Source organism: Cryptomeria japonica, chromosome 4 (assembly GCF_030272615.1).
Source record: "Cryptomeria japonica chromosome 4, Sugi_1.0, whole genome shotgun sequence".
NCBI classification, from domain to species: Eukaryota; Viridiplantae; Streptophyta; class Pinopsida; order Cupressales; family Cupressaceae; genus Cryptomeria; species Cryptomeria japonica.
Genome location: NC_081408.1, coordinates 275342038 through 275360091, shown reverse-complemented (window position 1 = coordinate 275360091; position 18054 = coordinate 275342038). Strand labels below are relative to the sequence as shown.

Genomic DNA, 18054 nt, shown 5'->3' with positions numbered 1-18054 from the left:
ATAAAGACTAAATGAAAGCTTTTTCAAAATTCTGCTGAAATGAATTAATGGAAATAACAGGAATAACACCGTCTTGCCTTGGCTGCAGGAACAGTCAAAGGATCTGTTTCCAGTGGCTGCAGGAACATCCCAGTCATTAACTTCTACTGTAACTAAGCAAAAACTAGCTTCAATAATCATAAACACATGATCACTCACGAAGTGGGCCCCCTTGGATGAGTGATATCAAACTCTCAGTAAAGAACTCTTAACAGACCAGAATAACATGTTTTTATTCATTTCTTCCTGAAAGATAATTACATATCCAAAAGATGAAAATCTAGAATACGCGACAAAAACTGCTCAATCCTTTTCCATTCTGTCTAACACTCAGAAAAGAAGGGAGAGCTTATTAAATAGATAAGACAAACTACAATGGATAACTACAATTACGCCTAGAAGAAAAGGTGGATCACTACCAGATGAAGGGGATAACAGAGAGCTTGGCTATAGGAACTGTGGATCTGTAACCGAACCACAGTCCTTGCACGCCAAAGAGATATTTTACAGATTAAACATGCACTGGAGTTAAACTGCCATGGTGAAGTACAACTACTCTGATTATGCCAGAGATCGCGCTCGCTTGAATCTCCTTCAATTTGACGTCCAGCTCTCTGGTGTGATTATCCAGTCCTTAGGCGCAGAAGAGAATTCTTCACTGCAGCATCAATTCTTACCTACACTAAAATAGAAACAATATACAAGGACACGCATATGTATTTTACTTTAACTAATACATTCATTAACTCACATATGAAATGATCCTAAATAATCCGCATATCACAAAGACAAACCATTTGGTTGCAGGAATAAATTGGCATGGCTGCAGGAAGAAATTGGCAAGGTTCAAACATGATTTCTTAAGTTCAATTTTTAAAACATGGATTACATATAGTCAATGCACAATATTTTACTATCATAATGCAACCCAAAAGATACCAAAAAACCTAAAAGTCCTGATAAAAACATGTTAATACACCGACTTATCACCGGTAAGTAAATTGTTTCACTTATTCTCAGACCACTTGAAGCAAATGCAAGAAATTAAAATGCAGGAACACAAGATAATCAATCACAAAATCATAACACCAGGATTTTTATGTGGAAACTTAGATAGGGAAAAACCACGGTGGGATTGGAACCCACAATATTCATATAATATGATCAGGAGTACATAAATATTATAAAAGGGGAATGCACTTGCATTCAAGCACACTTCCTAGAACCAAAGGTTCAATTACAATATGGAAGTCTCACTGACTTACATATCATTTACAATGATAACTACAATGATTGAATTCCAAAATAGCATCAAACAATCCCTAGATGAGTTCTGGTTAAGTGCAAAAAGTTTGACTATAACCGCTCTACAACTTTTCCCTGTTCTTCTTCTCAGTCAGCTACCACATCAAGAGTGCGCACGTGAAATTGTACCAAATAGGTTTCTTGATCACTACTCTCTCATATCACACCTCAAAGGGATCTTCTACATCGGTCATATATATCTGCAATCACAAAATGAAACATTCATCAAGTCGGTCATCCATATTATGCAATGTAATGTGTAACCAAGTGTCGGCTTAGACTAGATATCTAAAATATATGCGGATCAACCAAATGATGTTAAAATGATTTCTACATGTCAGGCCTATCATCCCATGCACGAATCTGTTGTCATTATGGATGAATTGATTATGTGTTGCATTGATGTTTTTTCATTGATGTCAACACTAGCTGTTATGATTGGTTACTGACAGACAGGTTTTGGTTACCGGTAGATGATCTAGTGTTACCAACAAAAGAGACTATCTGTTTGACAATTCTGACAGGTCTGGATCAGTGAAGTATGTTTGATCTCATGTGCTATATTCTCCATGAGCATGTTTTGGTCAGTTGGTATTGGTTTGGTAATTGGATACTATCATACACTCTGGTAAACCCTTACCGACATTGGTTTAAGGCTTTACCGGTAGAGCTTTCATTGAGGAATCGTGACAGGATGCATAATTGGTGTTGGTGCAACTTCTTCATGGATTTTAGGGTGCTGAAGATGTTCTTTGATCATGCTTCAATTGCTTTAAGACATTGCTTTGGTGTGGTGGACCCATAATAGGTCCGAAACCTATCTAGGTTATAGACCGGTATCATGCTAACGTGTACTCTACATGTTACCAGGATGCTTCGAGAGGATTCATGGAATTGTTATTATTGTTTTGGTCTTAAGTGGACATGGCATATCATTGTAATATGGAATTGTGTAATGATCTTATTGTAATATCTTTTAGGTGGCCGACCTAATTAGTTTAGGCCATAGGGTTTGTATAAATAAGAGTTAGAAACTCTTTGTAGAGTATCATGGTTATGAAGAAGGTCATGGTCAAGGAATGTAATGAGCGAATATTTTAATATCATTCAGGCATAGGAGTTGGTCGATCAATGGTGATTGAATTAGATTCGGAAGAGGATTTAGTCCTCCGGCATTGAGCTTAACTGGGACTGTAATCATGCATGGCAGATGTTATTTCTGGCAGTTCACTCTATTGGATTGTTGTCCATTTATCTTGAGATGGTTGTAGCCTCTTTGTAGTCAGTGAGACTCTTTTGTAATGAGAAGTACACTCTAGGCAGTGTGCCTTCCTGCAAGTGCAGGCCCCTCATTGTATCACATACTTTCTGTAGAAGTATCATTTGACTATGGGTAGGCTTCCCATTGTGTTTTTTCCATTTCCAGGTTTTCCATGTACAAATCATGGTGTTATGTGGTATGGTTTCTTTGCATTGATTATCTGGTTAATTGTTAAGTTGTATTGTTTATCGGTATCTAATCCTACTGACATTTGTATGTGCTTTATCGGTACTTGATTTGTTTAAGGTTGTATTGTGAATTAAAAGTTATAATCTGTTAACAACTGATTCATCCCCCCTGTCAGTTGTTCACCGGTTATCCTAATAGAATCTAACCACAACAATCACCACAAAGATTCTAGACCAAAAGTCCTCTGTTATCCAGAGATACCGGTGACAGATTACTAGACCACTCCCTCTGTCGGTTACCAAAATCCATAACTACTGGATAGGATTTCCATGAAGAGTTGCCATCAATGACAACCCTAGTCCACTACCCATGCATTGGTATCCACCGGATGAGTGTCAATTGCCAACAATCTCCCCCTTTGGCATTGATGGAAACACTCATGAAAAATGACTAAGTGTTGAGTCAACCTGTATACCTGATCAAAATTTCTAAGGCTCCCCCTTAGACCAAAAACTCAAAAATTTGTATCATTCTCTATACATTTTTCACTCTAATCTCCCCCTTTGACAACAATGCCAAAGTAGGGGTGTTGGTCAAAAGCTTATATACAAGGGTATATACCGGATATTCTATACATACTTGAAGATATCTTCATAAAGAGTCTTCAAAAATCCTAAGTGGGTATCCTACCCATTCTTCAAGTTGTTCAAAACTGTGATGAAAGAACGAAAAACGTAAGCATATATCTCCACATCTTTCAATTCTATCGGAATTGGTTGTTCCATTGACTTCATGCAATCTACTTTTTTGCTCAGCATGGTGTCCATCCAGGGGAAATAAGGTTCTGGAGTTCACCAACCCGTCTTAGTATTCTGTTCTTTTCTGTATTTAGGATGAGATTTGATCAATTAGAGCCATCACTTGTCCTTTTGTACTTCTAGTAAGGGCTACATTGGAGTCAAACAACTAACATATACTATTAAGCTTGCCCTAACAAACACTGATTTACTTGTCTATATCTGATGTGAATTTGGGAAATATGAGGCATGACTTATATATCTTCCCTCCTTAACTCAATGCTTTATAGATTGTTTGTAGTCCTTTATTTAATCTGACCCTATCATCTTCAACCATCTTTTGGAAAGTCTGCATACACACCTCCTTGAATCTTTCCAATACTCACTTGGTGGTTGCCTTTTCCAATGATTCAAAATTGGTACTGATATTGATCAATTGTAACAACCTAGTAGAGGGGTTAGAGTTTGTATCCAATTGCAGTTCTAGTACCATCTTTTGCAAAACACTTACAGACATCTCAATCAAATTTTTGTCCTCACTCTCTTACTTAACCAAGTCTTGACTAGCTTGAGCCTGAACAACTAAAGCAACCATTAGCCTATTAGCCGGAGACATCTATCTAATATCAAGAGGTCCATCAAAATTGATGGAGATTTGTGGAAAAGTCCTTTTTCCTTCATCCTTTGGCATGTCAATTTCCATGATTACCGGGACATCATCAATTTTTTGCTTTTCCTTATTCACCTCTTTGCCCTTATCCTATACCTTGTCCTTCTCAGATTCCTCTTTTTCTGTATCTTTCCTTGGTCTAATTATTTCTCAGTGTGTGCTTCTGCTTCATCCTTTTCTTCAACCTTTGCACCAGTGTCACCACTTGGTGTAGTATCATCTTTCGGTGTCTCTTTGGTCTCTTCAACTTCCCTTTCCACCATCTCCGGGTTATCCTTGTCAACATAAGGATTTTGAATGTCTTCTGCATCAAGGGTTATATTGGAATGATCTTCCGGATTTACCTCTATCTGAGTTTCATCCTTTTGATTACTTGGAGCACCCACCTGAGGGGAAGTATCTTCCTTGTGAGAGACATCATCATACTTGGGGTTGATTGGAAATTGATTGTTCTTTAAGAACATTTTCCATATTTCTGCAGTCTCTTTGGTAACGTGTTGGTCCAGAATGATTTATGATGATTGCGGTATTTTTGGTGATTTACTTTTGTGATCTCAATGATATGGAAGACCTTTAGGAAGCATGTGGTTATAATCTTCTGGTCTGGTACTATGTTTTATTCATGATTCAAGCCATCTTTGAGCTACACATTACATCTCTTGAAGATGACTTGAAGGAGATTGCTTTTGTGTTATGACCGGATATATAAGATCGATTTGGCGATTGATTTTCGGTGTGTCAGAGATGTGGTGATCCATTTTGGTGGGACTGAGTGCAATTTCACATGCACATTTTTCCTTTAGACCTACCAACAGCTGTCTGAGACAGAAATAGAGTATTCAGCCAAGCAGAGATAGTCAAATATTCAGAGCTTAACCGGAACTCATTTTTGCATAGTTAGATGTTGATTAAGAGTTAATTTCACTGTATTTACTCATTGTAATCATATTGTAAGTTAGTGAGACTTCCCTGAGGTTTGTATCCCTTTGGGAAACTTTATTTGAGTAGTGAGCTCTAAGCAGTGAGCCTGAATGCAAGTGCATTCCCCATCTATGTAATATTTATGTACTCCTAGCCATAGTTTATGAATATTGTGGGTTCCAACACCATAGTGGATTTTCCCTTTGTGGGTTTCCACGTAAAAAAATCGATATTGTGGATTTTTGTATTCTTAGTTGCATGTTTATGTTCTTTTCTACTATACATTGCTAACCAGTAGATAAAGAATAAGTTTGTGATTTTAACTTCCAGGTAATCAATTATTCACCCCCACTCTCAGTGATCTTTGATTCTAAAAATTGATATCAGAGCTTAGTGCCTCCAAGGAAGCTTAACTGCTTGAGGAAGATCTGGGAGATTGATTCAATGGATTTTGATTTTTAGAGACAACTCAATGGGGCACTTGAGGATCTTGATGTTGCCAGAAGTGAGGTCTATACCTTGAAGAAGAATCTGAATGTTGTTGATGAATTCATTAGTGAGTTGAAGGATCAAGCAAGTATCTGCAGAGAAAATATCAAGGAATAATGGTCAAGAACTTGAAAGATAGGTTGTTACCTTGAGGGATGAACTTGCTACTCCCAATTAATACAAAGACAAATTCAAAGCTAGTTCAACAAAGCTTGATGAGATGCTGGAAAGTCAGAGACATGGAAAGGATATGTGAGGCCTAGGATTTGAGAAAGGACAATCCTTTGGATCTAAAGAATCCTCCGATAAGACTGCCTAATGCTCATAAATTCAATGGTAGATGTTTTACTTGCAATAAATTTGGTCATAGGGAAAGTCAGTGCAGAAGTAGCATGAATAATGGAATAATGAACAATAACAATATGATGAACAACATGAATAATGTTTCTACCTTTACCAGTCAATGTTTCATATGCAATAATTTTGGACACAAGTCAAATGTGTTTAGAGTAGTAATGAATAACTTTCAGAACAAAATATGTTATGCTTCTAGAATGTTTGACATATTTCTAAATAGTGTGGATTAAGATAGAATCAAATGAACTTCATACCTATGAAGAATAATGTTGTTTTCCAAGCATACAACAAAATCGGTCATATTGCAAAGTACTACAGAAGCAAGAACAATTCTCTGGTAGACAAGAAAAAATCAGATGAGAAGGGAAAAACAAAGGTAGAAGAGATCAAGGAGAAGAGTGAGAAGATGCGAGTGAGAAAGGATGCATCCAAAGCTGACAATGGGTCTGCACCTGAATCAGGTGCAGGATCTTCAATCGGTAACTAGGGCTTTATGTCTTAGCAGGAGCTTTTCTTGCAGATTCTAAGAACCCCCTCTTCGATGAACTGCAATTGATTCTGAAAGGTTGCAAAAGGAGTGAATCATATGTGTAGATGATATCTGGAAATTTCTGAAGGATCTTGTGCTTCGGTATGGAATTTCATGAAGATTATGATAACCGGTTGCTACATTTATTACAGTGAAAAATTAATTTTTTGAAGGATACAAGTGCATTTGAAGTCTTCATTCAGCACAATGAGATCAAGAGAGTAAGAGAAGAGTGCCAGAAAGCAACTTGGCGTACTTCACATCAATTTCAATGACTTCTAAGAGAATTCTAGTACCCGATTGTGAAGCGATGTACTTATCAGTTCAGATTTCTAGTTTTTTTGCAAACCCTAGAATTCAAAATGGCTTCAGTTTCTAGCATTGTTACTCCTTTGGTGGTTGAGATCAAGGATAGGGCTCGTCCAATCTTCAAGAAATACCCATTCAAATAGGTCGAGGACGATCCGACAGGTGCGTTCTCATTCGTGCCCTACGACGTACTGCACAATGAGGACATCAGGGCTTACATTCACTATGACCTTGAGGAGCCTGGAAATGCTGACATGTTGGACCTCTACAACAAGCATTTGGCCAATGGTTTAGGGAATCTCAAACCCCAATATAAGGTGTCACATGATAAGGGTTTCTCGCAATTCGTTCATTTCCAATTGTTTGACGAGGCTAAATGGATCCGCTACATCCCGAGCTGCGTGCATGACAAAATCATATGGTTAGATAGACCCCACAAGACTACCAAGTAGGCAATCCATGCTGTAACAGCTTTGGCTCAAACCAGTGAGGTGCCTAGCCTAAGGAAGGTATCAAATCACACCATCATTGCTACCACTAGATCAAATTTTTATAGCAGAGCCATGACCATAAATGATATTCTGGAGAATGATGTAAACTTTGCTTCTATGGTGGTCGGATATAAGGTCTAGCAGTCCAGCCGATACAACTCTATCTCCGGTACTGCCATATGCTCTGCATATCAGATGCTTAAAGAGGACAAGAGGTATGATTTGAGCACATCACTTTTGAATGAATTATTGAGCAATCTTAAGAAGATAAACTAGGACAAAAAGAATACTTTTAAATATGGAACACTCCTTATTTGCTTGGCACTCTAATTCTTTCAAGAGATACCCAGTATCAATGGCAAGGTCGAATGGGCCTATGACAGATCGGTGGCCATGTAGATCAAGGAAGGTCTATGGGGATTGGTGATGCTACTATGAGGATATGTGCCCTTTGGGGATACTTCAAAACCTTCCAAACCTCAATGAAGAATAGGGAAAGGATTCCTAAGGAGGTGGTAGAGAAGTATGAGCAAACCATCTGCTTCACGGTGGAAAAGGATCAATGCCTGATGGAAGAAGTGGAGCCCTGAATTGTTTGGATCATGCCTATGGGGTATGAAGTTGACTCTGTTACACTTTAAGCTTATGTACAACATCTCCTGAGTCAACTGGTGGATCCCAAGGAGGGGAGATTTGGGACATTTAAGGTGAGAGATCTTAGTTTGCACCAACAGTTTACTACCACTACCGCAAAGATAAAGGTAACAAAGATGGGAGAAGAAGTAGCTGCTCAGATGGGCTTCACCAAGGAGGAGGTGAAGAATGCTAGAGAGAAACATGCTCAAAAGGAGGCAACTAAGTCTACTCCCGCTCAGGTGGCACAACCTGCTAAGACCACCCCATCTGGAAAAAGTGTACTGAAATAAAAAGAAAAACCTAAAAGAACTTATGTTGTTGTATCTTCAGTGGCCTCAGAAATGGAATCTGAGGAAGAGGTAGGAAGAGAAAATAAAAAGGGTGAATTTGGTAGGATGGTGAGAAAGCCTCAATCCAGTGGAGCTCAACCCACCAAAAAGGCCAAGTCAAATCCTGCTCCCTCTAGAAGACCTCAAAGAAGAAGATAGGTCAAAAGTCACTTGGACAAGGATCTAGAATATGGTAATATAGAAGGTAAGTATACAATAATTCCTCCACTGTTAGCAAACCAGTTGATTGATGAGATATTAGTGGATGGAAATTTGAAGAATCTTCAACCAAATTTTGACAATTTTGATGATAGTGATCAAAGAAAAGTAGAGGAAGCGGTAGTATTGTATTTACATAATTTTAGTAAGACATTGATTGAGTTAGAGAAGTCCATTCCAAAGGACCTATATAGTATTATAGATTCTAGAAGGATGAATGCCAATAAAATGAATAGAGAGATGAAGGAAAGAGAACCTGTAAATAGATGTACATGTATAACACATGATGAAGTTAACAGATTAATTGAAGAAGCTAATAAAAAGGAATTCAAAAGCAAAAACTGAATAAACAAGTTGATGATTGGTAATGTTGAGGAGGTCAGAAAAGAAACAAAGGAAATTTGGAAGAAGATCATTCAGAATGACCCTCTGTATATAGATGCCTTTAAATCATCTCTATCGGAAGACAAGCAAGGTGGTTCTAGAAGTCAGAAGGTTGAAACTCAGTCTGAGGATCAACCAGAAGAACAAGGTAGCACCACAATTAATGCTAAGACCGGTGGCAATCCTCTGGTGACTGACAACACTACAGCCCCTAAGATTCAACAAAAGGATGTAGAGTCAGCTAAGATGGACAAAGGAAAAAGGCAGAGCCGATCCGGCAATTGCCACTCCTTTAGTGACAGGGATTTCACCCTAGATCAATCTTGATGGGTCAGTCGATCTTGGAAAGTTATCTCCTATACAAATCTTATGCTTTCTGCCATGGTCCAAGCTCAAGCCAACCAAGACCTGGTGAAATCTGAAATTGAAGACAAAAAGTTAATTTTGATGTCCATTGATGTCTTCCAGAAGGTGGCTACAAATGTACAACTAGATTCAAATAATAGCCCCTCCGGTAAATTAATTCAATTGATTAACAATGTAAATAGCAATTTTGATTTGTTAGAGAAATTAGCTACTCAAAAGGTTTAGATAGATTTAAGGAAGTTAGAAAGCAAACATTCTTGAAGATGATTGAGGATGATAGGGTGACATTGAATGAAAGACTGCAGACCATTTCTGACACATTGTCAGAAGCCGGTAAACTGTACAAGTCTTGTCACATTTTGCCCAAATTCATTATTGATATTGATAAGAAAATTAATGACTACTAGGACAAGCTCACAAGTATCTCACAATCATTTGATCCTAACGTAACTCTAACCAAGAGCATTGAAGGACAGATCATAGATTTGGATGATCACATCTCCACTTTTCAAGTTGATAAGGAGAAAATTTTGAGGAGAGTAGGTGAACTCCGAAATCTGATTGTTGTCCGGATAGATATTATGTTGAGAAATAAAGCAGATTCTATAAAGGAAATGGCACAGCCTGTCCCATCAGACTTAAGAGAGCTAGAAATGTATGTCACTCTATTCAATGCATTTATCACAATTTTGGATAACCTGAAGAATGGGTGGGATACCCATCTGGGATTTTTGAAGACCGTTTATGCTGACCTATTCATATATTTGTAAAATATTCATTTGTATATAAGTTTTGCGCAGCATCCCATCTTTGGCATTGTTGTCAAAGGGGGAAAGATTAGGTGAAAAATATATAGAGAGTGTACAGTACAGTGGTGAAGACTCTTGGATTGTTGATCTAAGGGAGAGCCTTAGAATTCTTTTATTCTTTCCTTTAGTGAACAGGTTTCTTTCACAGGTTTCAACACTTAGCCATTTTTCATAAGTGTTGCCATCAATGCCAAAGGGGGAGATTGTTGTCAATTGAAACCCATCTAGTGAATTTAGGTGACTTCCAGTGGTTGATTATTTGTTTAGGTCTGTCATTTATGGCAACTCTTTGTGGTGGATCGATCCGACAGTTGTATCCGGAAGTTGGTGTTAATCGGTAGCCAGTTAACCGGTAAAATAGGGTATCTTGGTAACGTGTTGGTCTGGAATGATTTGCAGTGATTACGGTGTTTTTGTGATTACTTTTGTGATTTTGGTGATAGGGAAGACCTTTAGGAAGCATGTGGTTATAATATTTTGGTATGGTACTATGTTTTGTTCATGATTGAAGTCGACTTTGTGCTACATGTTACATCTCTTGAAGCCGACTTGAAGGAGATTGTTTTTGTGTTATGCTCGGATATATAAGATCAATTTGGTGATTTATTTTCGGTGTGTTAGAGATGTGGTGATCCTTTTTTTGTGGGATTGAGCGCAATTTCACATGCACATTTTGCCTTCAGACCAACTAGTAGCTAACTAAGATAGAAATAGAATGTTCGGCCGAGCAGAGACAGTCAAAGATTTAGAGCTTAGTTGGAACTCATTTTTGCATAGTCATATGTTGATTAAGAGTTAATTTCATTGTATTTACTCATTGTAATCATATTGTAAGTCAGCGAGACTTCCCTGAGGGTTATAGCCCTCCGGGAAATTTTATTTGAGCAGTGAACTCTAGGTAGTGAGCTTGAATGCAAGTGCATTCCCCATCTATGTAATATTTATGTACTCCTAGCCATAGTATATGAATATTGTGGGTTTCAGCCCCACTGTGGGTTTTCACTTTCCAAGTTTCCACGTAAAAATTCCGGTGTTGTGGATTTGTGTATTCTTAGTTGCATGTTTATGTTCTTTTCTGCTATACATTGCTAATCGATGGATAAAGAATAAGTTTGTGGTTTTAACTTCTGTTAGATCACTGATTCACCCCCCCCCCCCCCCACCCTCCCCCTCAGTGATATTTGATTCTAACAATCTGATTCACCCCCTCCCCCTCTCAGTTTTTCTTCATTGTTATTCACAAAATGTTTTCATCCTTTGCATCATATTGTCTCTTGTCTTGAGGTCGACTCACATGTTTCATCATTCTTCGAGTTTTGAGACCTTGTGGCCGACGTGAATCTTTTCCAAAATTGAAGGAGCTTATATAATATCATTTTTTATCACTCTTAGGGATATAGAGATATATAGAACATTATTAGAATTAAAGTATTTAGATAGGTCCCTTCTACTAGTTCATGGAACAACGATCAAGCCAATGCACCATGTGTAAACTTGTAATACCTTGTGGCAAGCTTGTGAACCCATTGTTATTCTAGATACTAATACATATTATGTAATTGATGTTGCTGATGATGAATATGATAATTTCCTTGTTGAAGAACAATCTCATTGTGTGGTTTCTGTTGCGTTGACTCTATGTTGCACCGTTGGACAGTCCTATTTCGGACCCTCCATTCAAGACTGTACCAAAGTTGCATCTTGTTTTCCATGTCTCATATCTGAAGAGGGTCATTAGCCATATGTTACGACCCCACATCTTAACTAGTTTAAGCATTATAATAGTCATAGTTTAGTTATTTAGTTAATATTTTATTATTTGGCTTTATCCTAAATTATTTGTATATTGTAAATCACTCTTTGTGAGGAGCATCTATTGATATAGTAAAGAAAAAATAATATCATAATATATTTTGTAATACATCTATTCTATTAAGGTGGTTGCCCTCTCAAAGTAGTTACAATTTTTTATATCAAAATAATAATATTTGTCTTTTTTTTAGCATTGTGTTTTTTTTGCATGTTATTATTTTATTTGATGTTATTTTGTATGTGAACACCCTAACAATATGTATAGATGGAAGTGACTCAACTTAGTTACTATATCTTGATAACCCTAACAAAATGACACCTTTTATTTCTACATTTTGTATGGTTCATGAGGGCCAATTCTATGATAAATCATGTGGATATTTTTCTCTTTGAAAGATTTCTATAGAAATGCACACAATAGTAAGTGATAGTAATTATTTTTCGATTTATGTTCATGTGGGAAAAATATTTGCAACTAAAAATTACTTGTGTGCGCGTGTGTAAGTTTTGAGATTTATCTTGACAAAGAACAACACAGTTACATTCCATAGCCTATTATTTTAAGAAATTAAACCCTTTTGAAATATTCCAGTTTATCTTACTTTAGCATGTGTAATTCAAACTAAGGTGGGGGATAATGTAGAGTATAAAATGACATGCATCATACTTTTCCCCTCTAATTTTATACTCGCTTTAGCCATTGCAATTTAGCATAATTTGATTTGGATTATTTATGCAAAAAAGTTGATAGAATTTGTAATCACCAATCCATTTACCTATTTTGACTCCCATTCATTTGTACTTCATACCCACCATCCACCTTTACTTTCCAAATGTGAGATCTATTTTGGTCAAGATCAATAGTGCAGTCTCATTCTCTAAATTCAAATTTATTTCCCTCTAACTTTGAGCTAGACTAATTAAAAAATAAGACTGGTGTTTGTTGGATTTTATACTCAATTAGTCAAAAGGGGCTCCAAATTGTCATACTTTAACACATGACCTAGGTCATTATATAAAACACATTATCATAGAAATGGACATGAGAAATCATAGCTTGCATCAACATTCAAAAGGATAACTCTTTTAATATCCATCTTTTTATAATTATGAAAAGTAAAACCATAGATCTTGACTAAGGTACAAGGAAGTATAACACTTCAACCCTAGCATAACAAGTCGTTGAAGGTGTTCCTCAACACCACAATATTCCAAATCGACTAATAGGCAAATGTGAACTCTCTTAGGTACACAAAACATATCACATTAAAAGATATCATCATAGAAAACTACCACAATTGCATCAATCATATTCAAAAGCTCAAAATAGCTAGATCAATTCATCATAATCATCTACATTCATTTCTAACCTATAATTTTGTATCATAATCAATATCCGTCAACACATCAATCAACTCATCACACTAAATTAATGTTCCATCTTATCCTATCCTCTTCATACCTTACCTCACAAATAATACCTTAAAATTATAAATTCTTTTTTACAACTCATATAAAATACTTAAATATCCTTTTTTTTCTCTAAAGATTAGATAACAAATTAAGTTGTTAGAAATGTGATGGTGTATGTCCTCTATAGGAACCTTAGTCTTATAACATGAAAGGACTTCTCACCAAACCATATAATCATTAATTAGGTAAAAAATTTGATTCTTGTACATTATGATGAAACATAACTCTTGTAAATCTTAAATAAATCTTAAATAAGAAATTTGTCGGCAAAGTTAGGAGATCCTAAAAAGTGTAAGCAATATCAATTCATATAGTTATACTACAAAATCACTTCATTTATACACAAAAGAGTTTCCAACACATGACGTTTTTACCCATCATACCTTTTTCTTGACTGTCGGTCATATCAAAGCTTTTTATTTAGAGATCAATGATTGAAAAGGAAAGAAAATGATAAATGTATATTACTAGAATCAAATTAAAATCAACCACACGGTGTTCTTCGTTTATTTATCAGCACTATATCTACGAATTTCTATTACAAGCTATTCTTATTTTATTTTCTAGCAGTTTATTTATATTTATAGAATTTCTATTACAAGCTATTCTTATTTTATTTTCTAGCAGTTTATTTATATTTATAGAATTGCCATTCTCAAGTTATTTTTAGATTTGATTCTAGCGGAGTTAAACATTAATTTGTTTGGTGAATTTGGTGTCAATATAGAAGAGAAGAGTGTCATGTAAATTATCTCTCCATCTTGATTATAGTCATAGGTACCACCTCGAATTGCTAATTAATAATAAGGATTAGAACGAATCTCATTAGGTGTTGTGATTCTATTTGGTTTTATGTGTATACCACAACAATTGAAGGTGTCAAATAGAGTATAAAGGGGTTGTATTAAGACATGCAATACACAAATTTTTAATCTAAAGAAGATATTTTAAAAATTGTTTAAATAATATATTTTGAGAAAAAAGGAAGAGAAGAGCATCATGAAATGTGTTGAATGCGGTCATAGCCTAGAGACATAAACTAATATCTTAATTCCCAAATCACTATCATTCATTAGAGGAAAACACCAAAAATATCCAGCTTCGGTTCCAAAGGAGAGCAAGATGTTGTGTATGATTATATCCTCTTTTTTATTTGATTTGATGTGATTGTGGAATGACTAGGTGAAATGATGCAAAATTAATAAGATTCAACATGAAAAAAATGGATATAGAACTAGAAATTGTTACAAGCTAGGGTTGTCGTTGCACCCAAAGATTGACCTGTCAATGCCCGATACAACCACTAGACTTATAGAATCCATAGGAAGTTGTTAAACCATGTTGTGAATCCCCACGAGGGATGCTGATCCATTGCCAACAATCCCCCTCCCAGCATCACTCACCACGCCTTGCGTGATTCTAATCTGTGACCAAGCTCGGATACCACTTGTTACAAGCTAGGGTTGTCATTGCACCAAAATATTGACCTGTCAATGCCCAATATAACCACCAGACTTATAGAATCCACAGGAGGCTATTAAACTATGTTGTGAATCGCCGCGAGGGCCGCTAGCCCACTGCCAACAATTCAATCTCCTCAACTTGGTGTATGAGGTAGTGTTCTTGTGCATTGAAAAATGTTGAAGGTAGACACTTTTGCATTTCACACATTAGATGAGGAATTTTTCTCTTCCAATAATTTATATCTTCTTTATGGATTTCTTTAGATGGCAACCATCTACAAGTCATTCAAGGCGATAAAATATTAATGAGATTTAACAAAAACATACAATATATTACATAACAAGTAAAACAAATGGCAAATATAAGATCTATATTGTTAGAAGTGATAAAAAATGGTTTTTTATTGTGCCTTGCCTATTATTCTCAATCCCTAGGTTTTAGGTTTTAAAAGGGTTTTTGTCTTGTTGTATTTTCCCTTTGTTCCTCCTGGGCTATGTTATATTTTCCAGTTGACTTGCATTTGCCAATGACCTTGTTTTAAGTCATGATCGGGAGGCCTTTTTATTGTTGGATTACCGACCCCGCACGTTAGGAATCGCCGCTTGAAGTCATTGCTCTTAATTTTTAATTATATCCCTAAGTGCTTCAAAAATCCCCATGATATAAAATTCTAAAATCCCCTAGGAAGGTCCCTGTGCACAATCACTTCACCCATAAAAGGGCTCCATGTGCTCAAAATATTCACTTAAGTGTCTACCTTAGTGTCACTGTTGTGCAGGATAAGCATGTCAAAGGGAAATATGAAGAAAGTTTATCCCGCGAGCATTTTAGCAAAAAGTCTTAGCCCCGTGGGATAAGGGAATAACACAACTCAAAGAGGAAGTGTTATCCTACGATACATCAGAGGTAATGGTAGAGCACCATAGGATAAGAAGTCTAAAGCAAATATAAAGAAAAGCTTATCCCGCAAATGCTTCATAACAACAAAAGGATCATGCGGGACAAGGAGCATTCACAGGAGCGACAGGAAGAAAAGCTTTTCCCGCAGTAGTTTTTAGTATGCACTATCACCATGCGGGATAAGGGAAGATGAGGAGTACTGAGAAAGGCTTATCCAGCAGTGTCTTAGGAATACCAAGATGAGGTTGCGAGATAAAAAATAACTCAAAGCTACAATGGAAATGTTATCCTGCAAGGTTTCCAAGCTGTGAAAGTGGTAATGCGGGATAAGAGAGTGGAAAAGGTAACAAGTATAAGGGCTTGACCCATTGTTTTCTTCATTTACAAAGATTGGTCCCACGGGATAAGGAGTAACAAAGGATTCTGAAGAGGCCTTATCCTACAAGGAGTTTCACCCATTCAAAAGGGGTCATGGCATAAGAATTTCAAGCCAAAGACGAGGAGGAGAGCTAGAGATAGGCTTATCTTTCGGTGTCTTAGGAATATCAAGATGGGGTTGTGGGATAATAAATAACTCAAAATTACAATGGAAATGTTATCCCGTAAGGTTTCCAAGCTGTCAAAGTGGTAATGCAAGATAAGAGATAGTGGAAAAGGTAACCAGTATAAGGGTTTGACCCAGTGTGTTCTTCATTTGTAAAGATTCAAGAGGCCTTATCCCGCAAGGAGTTTCACCCATTCAAAAGGGGTCGCGGGATAAGAATTGCAAACCAAAGACGAGGATTTCTTATCCCACACATTCCTGCGGGGATGAGAGATAGGTTGTGGGCTAAGAAACTATTAGTCTGTAGGCTTATCCTATGAGGGGTATATACATGAAGAAAAGCATTCTCAGGAAGCAGACAAATAGAGGGCTATGAGCAATGCGGGATAAGAGGATTCCTAAAAATATATATTTAGAGCTTTATCCGCAAAGGAAAACAAGGAGGACTATTGCGCTATGGGATAAGAAGTGATAGAAGCCAATGAGGTAAAAATAGCGGAAGCTTGTCCCACGATGATGAAAAAGATGCTCCTAGGTGCCACGAGATAAGAAAGAAAAGCAAACACAAAGAAACTTTATCCCATGGGGATAATTAAAGTTGTGAAAGACAATGCGGGATAAGAGAGCAAGGTAAATACAAAGGAGGGCTTATCCCATAGAGATAGTAAAGGCCATGGGATGGCATGAATACCACCAAATGATAAAGATTTTGAAAAGTCAAGGGTGGTCAAAAGAGCTTCATAAAATGCCAAGTCACCATTCAGAGGACGTCAAATGACAATCTTGGTCATTCATTTCTTAATCAACGGATGAAATTCAAATTTAGTGCCAATGACTAACTCTATCCAGCACAGATGAATTAATGAAACACCATAAAAGAGGAATTCATTGGTATTCTTCCTTACCTTATAATCAAAAGAAAATTTAGAGCATTTCTCGAGCGAGAAGAAGAGCGAGTTTCAATGAACCAGTGCGCCCTCCAGCAATTCAGCTAAGCAAAATCCAGTAAGTTGATTATCTAACCATCCTTGTGCATTGTTAGGCTATTGTGTGTGCCCTAGAGCTTGTAAGTTTGTATCTTCTTTTAAATTTTCTAGGTCTTCTTTACTTTAAGCAACAAAATGACTTCTCCCATTGAGAAATTTGCTAGTCCTACTGCAAAGGAAACCCGTGTTGCTGAATCCAACTCATCAATTCCTATCACTGAAGCTACACCAAATGATATGATTCCTCCTCTGCAAAAGATAGAAAGTACTCACGTTGTAGAGCTAAACCCTAGAGCTTCCCCACAAGCATCTGAGGAGGCTGAAGCTAGCTCCCCTCTAAAGGAAAAGGCCACAAAAAGGAAAAGAAGAGCAATTCGAAAGACTATCAATGTTGTCTTAGATAGTCAGTCTTTAGATGAGCCCACTCCCACTCCTAGAGATAGAAAACCAACCCAAAAGAGGAGAAGAAATGCCTAGTTATAGAACCTACCACTGAAACTCCTCCGCCTACAAAAAGTGCCCCTGTTGTAGCCAACCATCCTGCTAAGGAAACCCCAATTCCTTAAAGGCAAAATCCTCATTAAAAAAAAACCCTCAGGAGCAAGTTAAGGAAACTGCTTCTGCAAGGAAGCCAACCCCTAAAATTGCAAGGAAACCTAAGCAACCATCAAAGGGAGAATCATCTTCCCAGACAAAGAAAACAACAATGCCTACTACCCCTCTTGCTCCTGCAATGACTTTAGAGGAATTACAACATGAAGCTGAACAAAAATGA

The 18054-nt window shown here is 36.9% G+C and overlaps 1 protein-coding gene across 1 annotated transcript in view; it reads left to right on the top strand.

The window, feature by feature from the left end:
- The window catches only part of LOC131875075 (uncharacterized), a 153333-nt gene extending 135577 nt beyond the window's left edge, over positions 1 to 17756 (top strand). Inside the window, exon 3 of the mRNA XM_059219095.1 lies at positions 17391 to 17756. Within this exon, the coding sequence (XP_059075078.1) occupies positions 17391 to 17756 (366 nt within the window). The remainder of the gene's footprint in view (positions 1 to 17390) is intronic.
- The last annotated feature ends 298 nt before the right edge of the window (positions 17757 to 18054 follow it).